Source organism: Numenius arquata, chromosome 4 (genome assembly GCF_964106895.1).
Source record: "Numenius arquata chromosome 4, bNumArq3.hap1.1, whole genome shotgun sequence".
Taxonomy (NCBI): Eukaryota; Metazoa; Chordata; class Aves; order Charadriiformes; family Scolopacidae; genus Numenius; species Numenius arquata.
This window is the reverse complement of record NC_133579.1, coordinates 26,304,929-26,323,758: the sequence shown is the minus strand read 5'-3', so window position 1 is coordinate 26,323,758 and position 18,830 is coordinate 26,304,929. Positions and strand designations below refer to the sequence as shown.

Sequence of the window (18,830 nt, the reverse complement as noted above, 5' to 3'; positions counted from 1 at the left end):
TCTCAGCATTCTTCACCATAAGTAGCACCTTACTGGCAATCTCAGCAGATAATATTAGAACACCCGGGTCAGAAACCTGTTTTCCATTCAAAAAGTGTCCAGACACATTCATCTGCATTAAGGCTAATCATATTCAAGCAGCAGTTCAGCTGTCCTGCTTACAGATACACACTGACACTTGCAGAGGCCATTGTTTGTATACAAAGTAATTAAAACATTTTACTTCTCCCTTTGAAACAGTAATGGCATTCAGCAGCCCTGACTATAAACAAATGGCCAAAGGAATTTCAAGACTTACTGTTATGAAAGTACCAAATAATTAAAAGCTGGTTTGAATTTAAAAACAGAGGGAGAATATAACACTTCTTTAAAAAAATGGGACGTTCCAAATAGCAAGTTCATCTGTTTCACAAATGGGGCTATAAAAACTACAAGGAAAAGTCGGTATTATTGTTTATGGGTAACATTCAAGCTAAATTAATATCACATCCATTTATACATTAATGAAAAGCCTAAAAAGCCTAATCCTTTGGAAAGATTCCTATGTGCTTTAATGTAGTTTAGATCAAGATCATTATGGAGAAAGAAAAACATCGTCTTGATGCTGAAATAAACATTTGATCTTTCAGATAGCTGTAAAATGCAGCCAAGAGAAGATTATGCTTTGGATCTTAATTTGCATTAGAAATATGTTCATCAAATCAATAGACGTTGTCATGAAAAGGAAGCCTCTCACTAGTATCTAACATGCATCAGAAAAATACCCATATTTACAAATGTTCACATGTAAGTTGAGGGTATCTTATTTCACCATCAACAGTGTGGTGGTAAACACGTTACTGTCCTGGACAACAGTTTATCTTGGCATTGGTCTCATTTGTGTCTAATAATATTGCAAATCTTGAGAGAAATGCCAGACTTTCTCAAAGCAAACAGCTGGGCCAGTAAAGATTGCCAAACACTTGAAGTCTGTCAGATCAGTTTCAGTAAATGCTCATTGGTAAAGAAAACTACATATATTTTTAAAAACTGCTTTGAAGCTAGAAGAAAAATTATACTTTGTTTTTTTCTAATGTTCAGTGAAGCCTGGAGGAGCTCTTATTTTATCCAAACAAACTTTGCCTCTCTCTGATAATGATGTATGTTCATTCCATTGCAAAAGGTGATATTTCAAATGTCTATTTTTGCCATATCTGTGTAGTAAATTTCTTCTTGATGTTTGTGTTTCTACATGTTTTATTGTAGGAGAAATTCAAAACATTTCAGCTAAGTCTTAGAATTGCTCCAGATGTAAGAGAAAACCTTCATCAAAAGAAGAATGATCTGACTGATAGATCAGCTTCAGAGTAAAGCTAAGCCTGAGAAACAACAATCCAGAATCTTTCCACGATCAGAAGAAATGAGCACTGAGAGACCTTCCAACCTAATCAAACACCCAGGGCAGACAAGCATTCCTTCCCTTGAAAATATAAGTGGTTTCTCGTTAAATGTCACTGACTGCACCCAGGTCGTGGTGCCAGAGGAAGTTTTTTTCACTGTTGCTGCTGCTGGAATACTGGAAAATCTGCTTGTCCTTATTGCTGTCGTTAGAAATAAGAATTTGCACTTGCCCATGTACTTCTTCATTTGCAGTTTAGCCATTTCAGACATGTTAGGTAGTTTGTACAAAACTCTGGAGAACATCTTTATCATCTTATGCAAAATAGGGTACCTGACACGTCGTGGGGATTTTGAGAAAAAGCTGGATGATGCCATGGATTCCATGTTCATTCTGTCTTTACTGGGGTCGATTTTCAGCTTGTTAGCTATTGCAGCAGACAGATACATCACCATCTTCTACGCTTTACGATACCATAACATTATGACAGTAAGAAGGGCCTTGGTTATCTTGGCAATCATTTGGACATTCTGCGCTGGCAGTAGCATTGCCATTGCCCTCTTCTCCTATGAAGCAGCAACAGTCATTCCCTTCACCATCCTGTTCCCTTTAATGATGTTTTTTATACTGTGCCTCTATGTCCATATGTTCCTCTTGGCTCGATCTCATGCTAAAAAGATTGCCTCATTGCCAACCAGCACAGTCCATCAGAGAACTAACATGAAAGGAGCCATTACATTGACTATTTTCCTTGGAGTTTTCCTTTGCTGTTGGGCCCCCTTTGTTCTTCACATCCTTTTAGCAAGGTTTTGCCCACATAACCCTTACTGTGCCTGCTACATGTCCATTTTCCATGTGAACGGGACGCTCATAATGTGCAATGCGATCATCGACCCTATGATTTTTGCATTCCGAAGCCCAGAATTACGGAGTACATTTAAGAAGATGTTCTGCTGTGCCAGGTCAAACTGGAACTGGTAAACACTTCATGGAAAATGAAGATCATAGAAGCACACTTATGGGGTGCTGTGCAACATCAGTTTGCATAGTTAAAAATGCTAAGAACTATGCTCAAAGTAATACTATGCTTGTAGGATACTGCCAGTGGTTTTCAGAGGGCTACCCAAAGAATGCATAAAAACTAAGTATGAACACAAGTCTTTGCTAACCAGACCTCCAGAAATATTACTGATTAAGTTAATTCTGCTGACAATTTTCATGCAAGTAAAAATATATTTGTATCTTAACTAATTTTTGACATTTCATTAAAATTCAAATATAAATCTTCTGCAGCAAGTATTCCATTACCCCAGAGACGAGTTTATGCCAACTCATTTTGTACCAGTAATCTCAATTTAAGGTGCACACTACTTAAAAATTCCGTTGCTCAAATCACAATGAAATGAACATTTGTTCCTAAACTGCACATTTATGTAAAAGTCTATGATAAAGTGGAAAATATGGGCATGTAATTGGATTTTGTTGGAAAAGTGAATTCATGCCTGTTCTTTAACATCTAGCCACCTTAAAATCGTGCAATTACTGTTCTCTAAGTTTCAAAAATAATTTTTGGAGTGTGAGTCCAAGAGAAGATATTTTGATTTAAAAGCTATTTTTAGTGACTAAAGATTTTTTTCCAACATAAAGTTGTTGTGGCAGCAAAGACGGGTTTTGAATTTTAAAATCCCAAAGCCAGCTCTGGACTGGCAAAGGGAATTGCTGAGCTTGCCAAATCCCCATTGGAAGTTCCTGGGCCAGTTTACTTTAATAAAATAAAATAAGAAGCTTCACAGACAGTAAAAGAACTTTGATTTAGCCATGACTTTCTAAACATGTCACAACAAATTCAAAAAATGAAATACCAGAGAGAAAATTCAAAGACCTCCCCGGAAGTCAGCCACCTGGGTAAGGAATCAGCTAGCCAGTCTGGAAGGATGCTACAAAGCAATTTGTAATTTACAAAATCCTAGTGATAAAATTTTGAATTGTCCCTGCCAAAATAATACAAAAGTCACAAAACTTTAAGGCAGAATAATTTTCAACAGCAAAACATCCTGAATCAGTCCAGAGCATATGGTGAGGAAATAACCTTACAATAATTCAGTGGAGTTATTCAGCTGTGTCAGAGAGAATATTTAGTAAGAGACAACCATGAAACTGAGAAAACCAAGGCATGGCTAGAACAAAAAGGAGAGGAAAAGATAAAATCTATTAGAATTCATAGATAAACAGAAGAATTTACTCTGATGGAACACTAAGAAAACAGGACTTTCAAGATAGATGGAATATATATATTCAGGTCGACTTAGGCTTACAGATAAAGATATAAGAAAGGGACAATAAACATGAAAGCCTCTATAGAACTAAGCAGAGATAGTATCTTCAATGAGAAAAGAGATACTAAAAAGAAAATTTTTCAAACATATATTTATTACCAAAAAAAAGTTTCTCTATAAAATGCAAGGTCAGAAGGGAGTTCAGATATAATTACACATCTTACTTTAATAAGAATTTTTTCCTTTCCATCAAAAGCAGAACAAATGTAAAGCTGCACAGCAAAAATGACTGTTAGAACTGGAAAAAAAAATAAAAGTATACAATATTAAAGACAAGGGAAAACAAAAGACCTACAGTACCACAATACCCTGTGCACACAGTTGATGAGCTTCAAAATGATAAAAAATATTGGACAGAAAAATGTGATTTAGGCAGCCCTTATGTTAGCTCTGCAATACAAGAAATATTTACTAAATGCACCTTCCCTCAAAAGTTTATTTTCTATCCTCTTCCCTAAAACATAGTTAAGAGAGCTAAGTAACCTCTACCACACACACACCTTCAATCCCCTTCCTCTTGGCTCTACTTCAAGGGCAGAGCAAACTGTCCTCCATTAATACAGCATCTGTCTGCTCTTTCCCACGCTGTCCCACTGTCTGTCCCAGCACCACCCCCAAGCCTCCAGCCACCATTTACCTTCAAAACAAACACAGAGCAGCCACAGTTATGTAGGTTATGACCCAGTGAGAATTTTTTCCATCTACCTTGTTAAAACAAGGAGTCTACACTTAGGCAGTAAATTTTTGACAGGTTTTATCCCACATTGTTTTTACTTTGACTTGAAAGTATTTCTGCAGTTTCTGACATTGCATCTAAGATTGCCATGAAATCCAAACACTGTCCGGAACTGGTTCTCACCTGAGGATACCAGGAATTAATTGCCTATTCTTTGTAGCCTACCTGGTCTCGTCTGTGGATACACTCAGAACACCCCGAAGCGTTTGTTCATGTCATGATGCCAGAACAACACGTAAACTTATGATTTGAGGTTACATCTTTAAACTCGTGGTAGAAACTTGATGGTTGTTACAGTTAGATTCTATGTCTAGAATCCAGACAGCCAGCAAGATTGAGAAAAAGCTGCTACATAGGAGGATCTAAGACAAAGTATAGAGATAGCAAGGTTATAAATTATGAGAACTGTTGGTTGTTCTCCATTTTTAATGGGTTCAGGACAACTGAACTTGCCATGTTCTCTGTGTAAATTTGTAAGAAATGTAGATCCTATGCATTTGCAATACAGCTGAAACATGCGTCACAATATTAGATCTCAAGCTGAGACTAAGGGTTATAAAAAGGAGTCAATATAAACTTCAAGAGACACATCCAAAAACTTTTTTTTTTTCAGCTTGTACTAGTTACGATTAAATGGAGCATTCTTTTCAAAATATTTCCTTTCTGGGAAAGCAGATTCAGGAAGAGCACAAAATATTGTTGAATAAAAGATCTTCTAGGAAGATTTTAATTTTTAAGTCTGCCAGCATTTGTTACATGTCAGCAGATGGATAAATCTCCATACGTTATCTCCTAATTGGCTGTAATTTGGCTTGCATTTTAGCTGTTGTGCAGCCTCCAAGCAAATAAGTTTTTCTTTTTCACATACTAACGTCTCCATATATTTCCCTATGTTGCTCTTTGAATAGATTCTTTAAGCCATGATTTCTGAAACCTTCATTGTATTGTACTGAAGTCACTCTTGAAACCCTACTCTAATATATTTATGTATAACAGTGAACATTTTTCTCAGATTTTGTGACTTCCCTTTATCTGCCCAGCTTTAAATTGAAAGTGCTTGGATGGCAGAACTGTAACTTAGCTTTGTTCATCTTGGATCCTACCAGAAGCTAATAAGCCTGGAAGGAAAATCCAGTTCCTTGAAAATCACAGGCAATGCTACAACTGATGTTTCATCTGGAAGAGCCCACAGAACTTCACATGCCTGCAGCAACAAAACATTTCCTAGTCACTTACTGCAAAACCAAAGAAGAAAAGCTCCTCCTCTGTTTCTGTTGTTTTGAACTGAACTTCATGTTCAGGAACAAAGCGAACAAATCTGATAAAGGCACACAGGGGAATTCATTCCACTGAAGCAGTCAGTATGCCAGTGAGGGACAGGCTTGCAGAGCAGTTTGATTTTGTTCACGAAATAGCAAGACATACATAGTTTATTTGTGAGAAAATATAGTCTAGAGCTTATTCGTGTGAGAAAAATCTTGTTTCCATGAATTATGGTTCTGGGCAAGTCTTTCAGAAAAATAGGTGTCTTGGAGTATTAGCTGAACAACATTTCAGTTTTCCAAGCAATATTTAAATAACTGGAAAAGAAGTTTGACTTGAAGCTCTGAGCACCATCAAAGGCAATCAATACTTATTTATAATATTAATTGAAGGAAATGTTAGCCTTCTCTTTTTTAAAAATCTCAAGGAAGATATTTCATATTGTGTCAGCTAAAATTACAGGCAAGGAAAACAATAAAAGGATCTTAAAGTATCTAATTATCATGAGACGTAATGCTGCTTGTAATAGTACTGAGTTGCAATTATGTTCACAACCTTAGCAATTTGGTTGATTTTTTGGATTTTGTCTAGGCTTGGAGGCTCAGAACTTTCAGTACTTTTGTTTCAGTGCTAAACATCTACATTTCAAGCCATTACTTTTTTTAAAAATAGTCTTTTTAGCCAGACTTGAACTAAACTCTTCAAATGATACACTTATTCAAATATAATCTTTTCCCCAAGTAGGCACAGGGTCCATTTTTTAGTTCTCTCAAGGTAATTACAGCAGATGGCCATCTATGAATATATTGTGTGTTCATCAAGGTGCATTGATAGTGCTTTGACATGGCTTCGTTTGAAGTGTTACTTTTACAGAAGACACAATGCCACTGTGTGTTTCTGATTCAAAGAGGGTGATGTTTGGTACAATTCTGGAGAGTGAGTGTGACCATTTAAGAAAACTTCTCATGCCCACTTGAAAGCAGTTTTCTTATGTCTGCAAATCCTCTCAAATTACTGCTATAACACAAAGATCATACTGTTGAACAGTCACACATAGTCTAATGAGTGACCATTAGCTATTAAGTAATTCCGGATAACCCAGTTGGAGTACAAATGCCTAATGAGTGTTTAAAATTATTTATTGTTTTCCATAATATTTTTTTTTTACATTAAGACCATGAGATAGGTTTGTTACTCCACATTTCATTGCTTCAGCACCACCTTTATGCTACCATTTATTACAACCACAGTCCTTCAACAGTTACACCTGAACTTCATATGAACTACCTGAATAAAGGTAGAGCTAGTCAAAAACCATTTGCTAATGAGTGGAATTATTCCACGGGCAACTTCACACCCTCCGACAACCTCTCCGAGGATGGAGGAGATGGAGCACGTGGCCTAGATGGATACTTGTACTGACAGTTCAGCTGTAGCAAGCCAGATGCATGATTTACGTGGATACCGAAACAGCCCCTTTAAAGGTAGTAGACTGTGTAGAAAGGCTTCCAGAACAAAAAGGCAGGCTGCACTGTATACAGCTTTACAGGTCAACAACTCATTTCAGTGTCATGTCACCACCAGCTCTGCCTGTCCCTGCCCACCCCCAGGGCTGGCCTGGCCCTGTTCACTGCCCAGGACACCATTTCAGTCCCCCAGAGCCACCAGCCCCTGCTTCAGCAATGCCACAGCAGGGCTGGTCTCCATCTCCCCACAACCCTGCTCTGCCCAGCCACAGGCCCTCCAAGCCAGGCCCACGTCCTGGCCCAGCCTCAGACCATCCCCAGGGAGGTGCCCTGTGCCCAGGGCTGGGGCTGCCCTGCTCCTTTCTGGGGTAGTGGGACGAGCTCTGGCTGCCAGACCCTTCCCTGACGGACCCCAGTGGCCCTCACAGCACCCTGACTTTAAGATGTTAGTTGCAAACAGGCAGTTAAGAGCCACTTTAACCAAGTTTGAAACCACAGAGGAGCCTCTGCGGCATCATGAGAGCATTTAGCTTTGCAGGGAGCCCCAGTGTCAGCATAACGCCATGTGGTTCAATACAGTGTCTAAAGCCAGCAAGAGATATCTTCAGCCCCTTTAAAATCTCATCACATAAGTTATTCTGGCTAATTTGTCTCTTCCTGACAATTTAAATTTGGTCTCAGTATTTGATGGCATTGAAAGTCCAGGGTAGGTCTCTTCCAATTCAAAACTATCTTCCCAGTCCCAGGGACTCCTGAAGCTACTCACTTTCAAAATTAATTGATATTATGCACCATGCTAAACATGTATTTGAGCTTTCACTGAATTTTAAAGAATGATCTACTGAGTCTGCTTCACTGATGTACTGTTTCAGTCTTGCAGTCTATAGTCTTACATTTTCATTTACTTGAGAAATGAAACCACAGCCAAGCAATTTGGGTAATCACATCATCTGGTGTGACAGCTAAATCTGTCTTAACTCTCAGTCTGTGCAGCGAGGAAAAAAAGAAGAGGGAAAAAGGGCTTCAGCCCATCACGGTGTAGTCCACATCAGAGGGCAAGCCGAGAGGAACTGATGGAGGCCTTGGGTCTCTCATCTGCACTTAGCTTCCTCTCAGATCACAGCAGAGCCTTGGAAAGGGGAGAATTTGGACAAAAGACAACTGCTGGCTCCTGCATGAGCAGACAGATGAAAGAAGTGCAGCTTGCAAGCGAGAGCTGGCTGGTTGATAAGGGGTTGAGACTGACAGCATTTCCCATTAGAGGAGGTAACACTAGGGGTTGTTAGAAGTCTGGGAACAGGTCCAAGGAAAAGGGTCCCTGAAAAATAATAATTTTTTGAAATAACGGTGTTAAATGAACTAAATCAATTGTTCAGCCTGTTTCTATACATAGGGGTCTTTACTGAAGGCTTTGTCTGGGTGGCTCAGGACTATCAGGGGCATGAGAAAGCCCACTGGGTAGTGGGGTTCCTGGTCTCCCAAGCTGGAAATGTTGCCAGTGAAGCCAGAGAGAGTCAGGCTGGGACCAAAGAGGGCAGGAAAGAAAAAAGTAATTTCTAGGATTGGATAGGACAGCATGGAAGTAAGCAGAGCAGAGGAAGTAATGGGTGGAGAGGACGTACTTATCTTGCACTGCTGGAAAGAAGTGTGCAGTCCTGAGACTGCAGAAACGAAGAAAGCAATATTCAGGGTCAGATGAAGAAAAGGAATGTTGAGAGATGAGTGAAAGGAGCAGTCATGTCCAGAACAGGTCTTTTGTTGTTGATTTGCAATAACAACCAATAATTGTTTTTTTCTTTTCAACTGCATTTTCTGTTTGATATTGATGTATCGGGTGCTGGTGCCCAGGTGCCAGCAGCGGGGGCTGCAGGGTCACCTCTGTGAGGAGCAGATGAGGCACCCTGAGCCAGACACAGCTGGTTCCAGACAGTTCCAACAGACCCACCACAAGGCACAGCTGAGCCCCTCAACCAAGATGGTGGCACTTCTGTGAAAATGTCCTTAAGAAAGAGTAAAATGGCTCTGGAGAAGCTGTCAGAGAAGAGTCAGGGGAAAAATGTGAGAGAAACAGCACTGCAGACACCAAGGTGAGAGAATAAGGAGGGTGAGGAGGTGCTCCAGGCACTGCAGCCTGTGGGGATGACCATGGTGAAGCAGGTATTTCCCTGCGGCTCTTGGAGGTGACCATGATGGAGCATCTATTCCCACTGCAGTCCATGGAGCCCACACTGGAGCAGGTGGATACTTCCTGAAGGAACTGCAACCTGTGGAGAGCCCATGCTGGAGCATGTTTACCCTGAAGGGCTGCAGCCCATGGAGGGACCCATGCCGGAGCAAAATAAAAGCATGAGGAGGAAAGAGCGGCAGAGAGGAACTGCTATGGACTGACCACAGCCCCCATTCCCCATCCTGCTGCAGGACAGAAGAGAACATAGAGGAGTCAGGAATGAAGAAATGAAGTTGAGCCTGAGAAGAAGGGGAGTGGGGGGGAGGGTCTTTTTAGGTTTTTTTCTCACTATCTTACTGTTTTAATAGACAATAAATTAATTTTCCCCAGGTCTAGTCCATTTTGCCTATATAGAGAGGAGGCAGAACTGACATAGCCTGTGAAGCAGTTATTTCTGTTTAACATATTAGTGCCAGAGCTACAGTACCACATGGCAAAAAGAGCACTTGCCTCAGAAATCTCAGTAAAGAGGTGGCTAACAGGGAAAAATTATCTTGAGAACCATCAGCCATTATTGCTGCCAAGGAGGAAGGACATCAGTGGTGGCAGCAGCTGGAAGGAGTGCCTGGTGCCTGCAAGGAACAGCGAAGCTGTGGCTATCTGATCCACCCAGATCTCTTGTTATGGCTCTTCTCAATGTCATGCCACAAAGAAATGGAAATATTCATATGTATCTTCACAGACATACAGATAGATATACTTTATTTATATTGCTTTCCTCATTAAGGTTCTTTCAACTCAGTCACATGGGCTTTCAGTCTCAGTCCTGCATCCATTTCATTTAGTGACCAAAGAAGCCTTAAAGTGCATTTCCTGTTATCTCTTTGGATATATGTAAATAAAGTGATACCATATGTCATGGAAGGAATTCAAAACAGGTCCTGAAGAATCTATAATGCAAACAGGGGTTATCTTTGTGCTTTATGGCTTAATTATTAATTCATTTTTTATTTCCTTCCCATACCTTTCAAAAATACTCAGTTTCTTCATTCAATCATCTTCATAAAATTGTCTGCTGTGATCCTGGTCCCTGTTAACGTATCATGTCTGAGGGTCAGTCGTATTAGAATCAGATGAAGTGTGGTGCTTCTGGTATTTCAAAAATAACCTGATAATTTAAAATTTAAAGCATACTGCACATTCATTTGAAATTCAGATATTGAGGTTTCAAAAAATATTTCATGCATTATATGTGTAAAATGCTTTATATCCGTAAAATGCTTTATATCCATTTCATAACTAAGTACCTTACAGTATACTTTCCTCAGCTGATTGCCCAGTAACTGTCATGATCATAAAATTTAGCTTAAATGACTAAATTTAGCTTAAATGACTAAATTTAGCTTAAACGACTAATATCTGTACTAACATTCAGTAGTCTATTCAAATGTTTGTAATAGGGGATGTGAATAAAAGGCAGTCGTGAAAAAAAGATTTTAGGACTAAATAAAATTAAGGACTTTGGTGGAATTTGGTGCCTAAAACAGGAACACCTGCAAGCAAATGCACACAAGCTCATTGACACAAGCAACCCCCAGGAAATGGGAGACCAAGATTCACATTCTTCTTACACAGAGAGAATTAAAAATCCTGTCTATAGCCTTTCTAAGCTGTTGGGGCACAGGGTTTTTTGTAGGTAGAAAAATTTCCAATTGCTCTTCCTTGAAGGTGTTCCTGTTGTTGAAACTGTGCATTGAAGAAACCAGCATTTACTGGAGCAGGCAAAGAGAGACTTGTGGGTCAGAAGAACCCTTGAGGGTCAAGGAGCTCTGTAACTCAAGTTGTCCTCTGCTGACGTACGACAGGTGACTCTGACTCAAGTCGTCATCTGTATTGCTGACGTACTCCACTTCAGCAAAAATGTAACAAAGCAATTCCCCTGGAATTCTGAACTAGAAGTCCCTCAGACCAGAATCCAGCCTCACGTGTTTCTGGAGGGGTGGCTTAAACATTAGTCCATGGCATGCAGCTTATAGTCTTAGAACAAAGGCAATGGCAGCGTTTCACAAGAATGGTACCTAGTACACGGCTCCTTCAAAAATGAAGAGCATGATCACCTGCTCTTAAAAGAGATAGTAAGTGTGTGGTTCCATATCCCACAAGATGATTCGAGTCACATCCCTCATCTCTGTGTTCAATATTTCTGAGCCTGTTTTGAGACACCTGTTTGTATCCCCACACAGTTCTGAGAGCCTTATACCTGAGCAGGGCTCTGGATGCCTCTCCAGGCGCTGCAGAAGCTGACAAAATCATCAGACCTAAAACAGTTTAACTCAGCTCTCCAGGCTGTCTTTTCTTTCATGTGCATAAGGAGTGGACTGTGACAATTTAGCTCCATTCCCAACATGTTCTGTGCAAAATCAGAGCTCAGCAGCAGCTGTTCGGGCTGTGCAAACTATGGAGCGTGGAGCATGAAGCAGCCAGAAAAAAGTATGAAAAAGGTACTATGTAGCCCTAGTTCCCAACTGCAAGCTTCACAGCAAAGCAAATCTCAGAAAAGTGAGATCAATCCTGCTTCTTCCTGATTACAAGAAAGATCTGGGCTTGAACCAGTGAGACAGTGTCTTATTTTTGTTAAGGGGCCCTCTGTATTACACTAAGCCTGTAATGGAGAATTTGTCCGCTAAAGAAAACAGATAAACTTAAGTTTACTAAATGATCTCATGTTGCCTGCAGTTAGGTTTGTAAAAGCCCAGACTTTCAGTTTAAGAGTTTGGAAAATGTTCTCCTGAAAGAACATGATAGGAAATGAGAGGGAAACAAAAGGTCTTCTGAATTAAGTAAGTCTGCTCTACCAGCCCTTCTGGCTATACTGATGACAAAGCCTCCCCCACAAGGAATTTGCCTTACCAGCTGGCAGTGTTGTGAAACAAATGCCTAGAGTAAGAGTCAGAAACAGCATTTGGCAGTTCAAAAATGCATCTGTTCTGTTAATGATACTTTCCTATCAGTATTTTGGGGTCACAGATGAAGCTACATGGAAATGAAAGTGGTTTTACATCAGTTTAATTCTTCTCACACTAATTTCAAGCTGAGGCATGCTTTTTTTGGTCCATTGGTGAATCTCTTAAAAAAATATCTTGGCTCAGATCTGTTTAATAAGTCCTGGAAAGGCATACTTGGACTGGTTTTTTCACCTGACTGGTTACCAACTTCTCAACAAGAGACTGCAAGAAGGTTGCTTCAGCTCAGGCACCCAGAACACAGATTCATCAGTACAAGACAGCGGGACAGTGGTGGGGAGAAGAGGCCTTTCCCACAAAAGAGAGATCTAGCTAGGACCTGCAGTGCACTGGGTGACAGTCCCCCAGGTTTGGAAAGGGGGTACAGGTAGGAGAAGCCACACTCTCCAAAGTGCACTAGCCTCTGCAAGCACAGCGTGGCAGCTGCTGGCTTGTAGCCAGCCAGAGTGACAGGGTAGGTGACATAGAGCCCTAGCAAAGGGGTTGCCAGCAAATGTAACCTTAAGAGAAAGAAAAGGCAAAGAAACTAACTGCTTCATTTCAGTAGTGCCATCTAGCAACAGTAGAAATAGCGGCATAATTATCAAGAGAAAAATGTCAAGCACCACTGTGCCCAAGACACTGCAGGTTGCAAAAGTGTTCCTTGGCACAATATTCAAGCAATAAGAAATGAGAAAGGACTAAAGATAGAATATTAGGAATTAAATTTAAAACACTATATTATTCAGTAGTGGTAAAAAAAAAGGAAATTAATTCTGACATTTCTGCTTAAAGCCTAGCAATCTGTGAATTACCCAAACTGCACACTGATTTTCGAGATGCTTGGCTTTTGAAGGATATTGTAGTATATATTGTAGCCTGCATTTTGTCTAATCCCTTTTATCTATCAACACTGGAGACATTTTGCTGCCCTTTAAAAACCACTTTTTCAAAAAGCATAGAGTGCACTTTCAAGACCTATTCTTTGCTGCTAAATACTCACACCTTTTCTCATGACCCACTCACCACTTTTTTCAACCAGTTGCAAGATGAAGCCTTAGTATTACTCTCCTAGACTAGTTATGCCAGTTTATTACCATAATATCAGCTAGAGAGAAGGTCCCCTGACTAAGTAATAAACAAATTGAGAAGGTGGGAGGCCATATTTTGACCATGTAGAGTAAACATTCTTGTAACAGGGGTAGAAGCTCCCTCATGCTTTACTCCATAATAGCCACAGTGGGCCAGACCAGTAGTAGTATATGAGCCCCATTACAGGGAACAGAATCATAGAATCGTCTAGGCTGGAAGGGACCTTTAAGATCATCAAGTCCAGCCATTAACCTAACACTGCCAAAACCACCACTAAACCATGTTCCTAAGCACCACATCTGCCCATCTTTTAAATATCTCCAGAGATGGCGATTCAACCACTTCCCTGGGCATCCTGTTCTAATGCTTGACAACCCTTTTGAATAGCTACAAAACATTTCATCCCACCCTCACTGTTGTAGCTGAAAGACCCCAAGAACTAAGAACTCTGTCCTATCAATGCACATGCCCACCAGTAGGCCTCTGCAGCTGAAAAAAAATTGTTCTTTAACTGAATTAGAATATAAAATTAAAAGACAAAATCATGATTAACTAGACAAGGAAGACTGTATCTGTAAATAGAGGCCAGAATGCAGCCACCTTCTAATTTCTTAGGAGGAGGTTAAGGAAAACAGGAGGCAAACCGCAGGCTGATACTCCAGAGAGGGAAGAAAACAACTGTGAGTCAAAATCCAAACATGGTTCACCCCTGCAGGAAAAAAAGGTAAAGGTAGAACCGCTACAACAAACAGAGCAGTGAATTAACTAGTTTTAGTACTGAGCGGCGTTGACTGACCTCTGTGTGTTTGTTTATGCTGTTTTGACCCTGATTTAAATCACAGGGGTTTTCTAATAAGAATGTTCTGGTTTTAGCTCTTGGTTTTTGACTCTCTTGTTTTTACCAAAGAGGTATAACAAGAGTAGTGTATTTACTGTATGGAATTTAACAGGCAGTACGCTAGCTTCCCTTAAGGAATACTATCATGTCTTCAGGGGATAACTGCTATAGCAAAACATAACAGTGAGAGTAAAGAACAGATACTTGAAATAAGCTTTTAAATATATGTTTCCATGGGAGCAAATTAGCTATAATATATGGAAGGATTGTACCTACACTTCAGCCAGCACTGCTTCCTCCCTGCTGCCTGGCCACATCTTGTCTATATTTCAAATGTCTGTGCACACATCAAGATTCAGATGTCTGTCCTCAACTGACTTAAAGTATGTTCATATATTATCTTTGGCATGTTTTATAGACCATTTGACAAGTAGTGCATTACCAAAATCACAATTTCGTACACTTGAAATACAATTGTACCCACCCCGAAGGCGGAGAGGGCAACAGCTGAGAGGGCAACAGCTGAGGAAAACAGTCTGAAACTAAGAAAAGCTTCACCTATCCACCCATAACATGCGTTCGAGCAGGGAGAAGAAATGCAAGTAGACCCTTTTTTAAAACATGAGGAAATTATAAGTTCACAAGCCATCAGGACAAGAGGAAGAATCAACAAGGATTGCGTGTCTCTTATGCTGATGCATAACTTGGTTAAGTCTATCCTTAGCTTTGCAGCCCATGACCTTTGTATCTGTATACAGATGCCTGTTGTTCAGTACCCTTTTTGTTCTAGGAAAAATGTCTTTCCCAACTATGGTTCCCCACTGGTTACACAAGTTTCCTATAAAAAAATTGAGCTATTACACCAGTATGGCTTTAGGTCCCTTAGAGAGGTCACAAGTTGCTGTGCTGCTGCAGGCGGGGAGTTGGAAGAGCCAGAGGGACACGCTCCTATGCAGAATCTGGTCTAAGCAGAGGCTCTCAACGGAGCCCATTACAGAGAGCAACCCTCTTGCTGTCATTTAAAGGGAATGAGCTCTACCTATCCTGAAAACAACTGAAAAGAAATATTGGATGACTCTTTGACATTTCACTAGTCATCTCGCAGGTTTGTCTCCAGGAGATTGACTGGGTTTTTAAATCATATATTCTCAGCTGTCAGCAGTCTGTGCATACCTCTGACATGGGATGAAGTTCCACAGAGCTGTTTGTACATGTGGAACAATAGGAAGATTAAGAATAACCACCCAAAAGTTTTGATCAGGAGGTTCAAATACGTTTGATGAGCTTTTAGCATTTAGATCACCAACATGTATCACTTGTCAGATGAATAAAGAAAAGGATAGATAGATAAATAGATAGTAACATTACATCATTATTATGCTAGTTTGCCACTTTAGAAGCAAAGCTAGCCACTCAATAAAGCAGTACAAAAGCCTCAGAGACAGAAGCTGACTGGTAAGAAAAAAATACATTTTTGGGAGGGACAAACAGAAACGGCCCAAATAATGAGATCGATATGATCAAAGCACAAAGGACAATGACTATTTCCCACTAACAAATAGACATGTAGGGATAGTAGTTTCTAGGGGAGATAAGAGCATCACATCCCTGGCTTTAGTATACAATGGAGCAGAAACAAAAAACAGAATTAGTGTTGCCATCTTCAGCACCAATGACGTTCAAAATCTTAATAGTGAAGGGAAACCTCTAAAAAAGCTAAAGAATTACTGATTCAAATGCTGCAGGAAAATGAATGTGGAATTGTAGAGTCAGAATCTTCTTACTAGGAATTATAGCCACAGCTTTTGTTTACAAGGATTCTGTGAATGTAATAAATTATTATACTATTGAAGAGGGCTTTCATGTAAATGTCAAAGACAGAACTGCAGTCCAAGGAGAGGTTCAAAATTTCTCAAAATGGAAGTATAAAGCTATGTCTAATATTTTACACCTCATTTTGGCACAATTTTTTATTTGTCAGAATGTAAGTGGCTTGCTACTTCTATTCATCTCATTTACAGACAGGGTAGTTTCACAATAAGTACTGCAGTTTAAAAAGCATTGGTTTCTCTGGATGGAAAAAGCAACTATTTTGCAGCTGAAGGTAAGCACAGTATAATTCTATGCATTCAGCCATGACGGCACTTGTTGATTTGAAGCCAATAAAATGATTACTGAAAGAAATCCCTAGAATATTTTGCAGACAAGTAGTTATTTTACCTGACCTCTGAAAACTCCACTGATCAAAAATTTGTATCTCTTACAGAGGAAAAATTAAGCAATTACAGTAATTAACCAAGGAACAGTAATGGAATCCCCATTAAAGCAGGTAATGTATTCCCTTCTAGAAGACACATCCCAATCTGATTTATTAACAGAGGTGTGACATTGGCAGGAGATCTCACCTAGGGAAGCAGTTTTCTTTGTCTTTCACTGAAAGTTTTACTAAATCTACTTATATCAAAGGCTATCAGAAAACAGTAAGTTCTTCACTTCCTTTTTGCCATGATGATTAAAGTAAAAAACTATTTCTTTACCTAGTCATGTCAGATTGAATCCAAGTACTTACACCATCGTTATCACCATGGCAGCTATATTCATAGTATTTTTCATCACTTCCCCAGCCACTGTAACTCCTGTTTTGCCACTGTAACTCCATGTTTGCTCAAAAAGCACTTCAGAGATGAATTGTCTTGTGTACAAATTTACCTTTTTTTCCAGCTAATTAAAATACTGTTCTAAAAGGAAATTATTTTTCTCGCAAAAACCATCTCTATATTTTATTTTTAAAAGCTCACGGTAAAACTAAAATATTTCAAATAGAACCAGTCCAAAACCTGTACTTTCTTCACGAACTAGAAAGCTTATAAATGTTACTCGAGACAATAAATGGGACTAGGAAAGGACATTTTGATAATGTGAAGGCAGCTATCTTAGGGACAAAGGTTGGTACAGTCCTTTCCTTCTCTAGTAGTTGCATAACTAAAGATTTTGAAAGAGAGTAGAAAAAACAAACCTAATAGTGCTGCCAAAAAAAAAAAAAAAGCCTAAAACTGCAGAAAACCAGAGTGAATAGTTACTAATTAGTCCCTTACCCAGCCAGAGATAAATATTGGTATTTCAGGGAAACATGTTTCAGCTTCTTCTATTATTATTATAATTACAGTGTGTAATTGAGGATTCACAGACAGAGTGTGTTTGTAGGAAATAGAATAAATACATGCAGTGAGTGCCAGAGAAATGACAGCAAAGGAAAAGCAGTAAGCAGGCAGCTGAGAATGTCACGTATTTCACACTGGAAGAGCATTTGGCATGGTACCTTGCTGCTGGCTGATGACCAGCTTTCTCATTAGAAGATCTGTTTTGTTTAGGCACAACAACATAAATAGTGTATTGTGCGTTCAGGTCTGTGTTTGCATTCACATTTCTTCCCACTCCTAATCATCTTAAAGGGACACATTCTTTTGGCACAGGTAGGATTTCATTGTATAGGCCTACACTCCCACTCAGCTCTCACTCCGTATTTGACACCTGAAGTCATTCTTGGGCCACTGGGAAATTACATTTAAAGACATGGCAAGATATATGTTGCAACTCCAACCCAAACAGACACTACGTCCCACTATTCCTCCACCTCTTACCTGTGTGTTACCAGTGGCATCTTTTCTCAACTGGTGCCACAAGGGTAAAACCAAGCTTTCTGACCTTCCCAAACTCTTGTGAAATGGGAGACAGGGAAATATTTCCTGCTGAGACAGATGGCTCCTTTCCCTGTGGACAGAATTGTCAGTGTAGTGGATCTCCCTAAGATAGCAAGAGTGTTTCCGTATAAATCCACTCTTTCTTTCATACACACAAAGCCAAGCTCAGAGTAAATCCCAGAGTAAAAATATGCACAGTATCTTAATTCTTTGTGGTATTTCTACTTGCTGGTTTGAATCTTCTAGATAAATGACTTACACGGGATAATCTTGTAGTGTCCTCTAGATCATAAGGAACTCCACCAATAGCTGTCTATGCAGTAGTTGCCCACGTGCACTGACAGGTGGAATGACATAGGCCATAGACGCACACACAGTCATTCTGCTTAACTATGCTCTGATTGATAGCTGGGTTTAGGTAGCACCTCAGCATATAAAACTGGAATTCCTTGCTTACCACACCTGGTCCACACACCGAAAAGGTTATAGCACACTCCCATCCACAACAGTAGGGAAGAAAAGAACACGCTGATATAGAAGTACGCTGTCTAAGAAAGGAAAACTCTTCCCAGGCAGACTTTCTTCCCCGACTTGTCTTCTACCAGTGCACGACTATATCATTCCAAGTGTCACATGCTTTAGGAATCCACCATGCTTCCCTTCAGAACATACAGCTTTTAAGCTTCTATTAGAAGTTCATCATTTCACTTTTAAACTGCTCAAAGCAGTTTTGCACTTTTTTAAAGCTGACATGCCTGTCAAGGCTTACTGGGGAATCAGAAAAAGAATCCTGATACGGGCTTTCCTGAGACTGATTGAAAGGGGAGCACAAACGACCTTGTCTCACCTAC

The 18,830-nt window shown here is 39.8% G+C and overlaps 1 protein-coding gene across 1 annotated transcript; it reads left to right on the top strand.

The window, feature by feature from the left end:
* The first annotated feature begins 1,399 nt into the window (after positions 1-1,399).
* MC2R (melanocortin 2 receptor) lies at positions 1,400-2,359 on the top strand. Its single transcript, XM_074146590.1, has one exon. The coding sequence runs from the start codon at positions 1,400-1,402 to the stop codon at positions 2,357-2,359; it is 960 nt and encodes a 319-aa protein (XP_074002691.1).
* Positions 2,360-18,830: the final 16,471 nt, after the last annotated feature.

Excerpts from the sequence above, each read along its gene's own strand:
- MC2R (XM_074146590.1), top strand. The coding sequence starts at position 1,400 with ATGAGCACTGAGAGACCTTCCAACCTAATCAAACACCCAGGGCAGACA.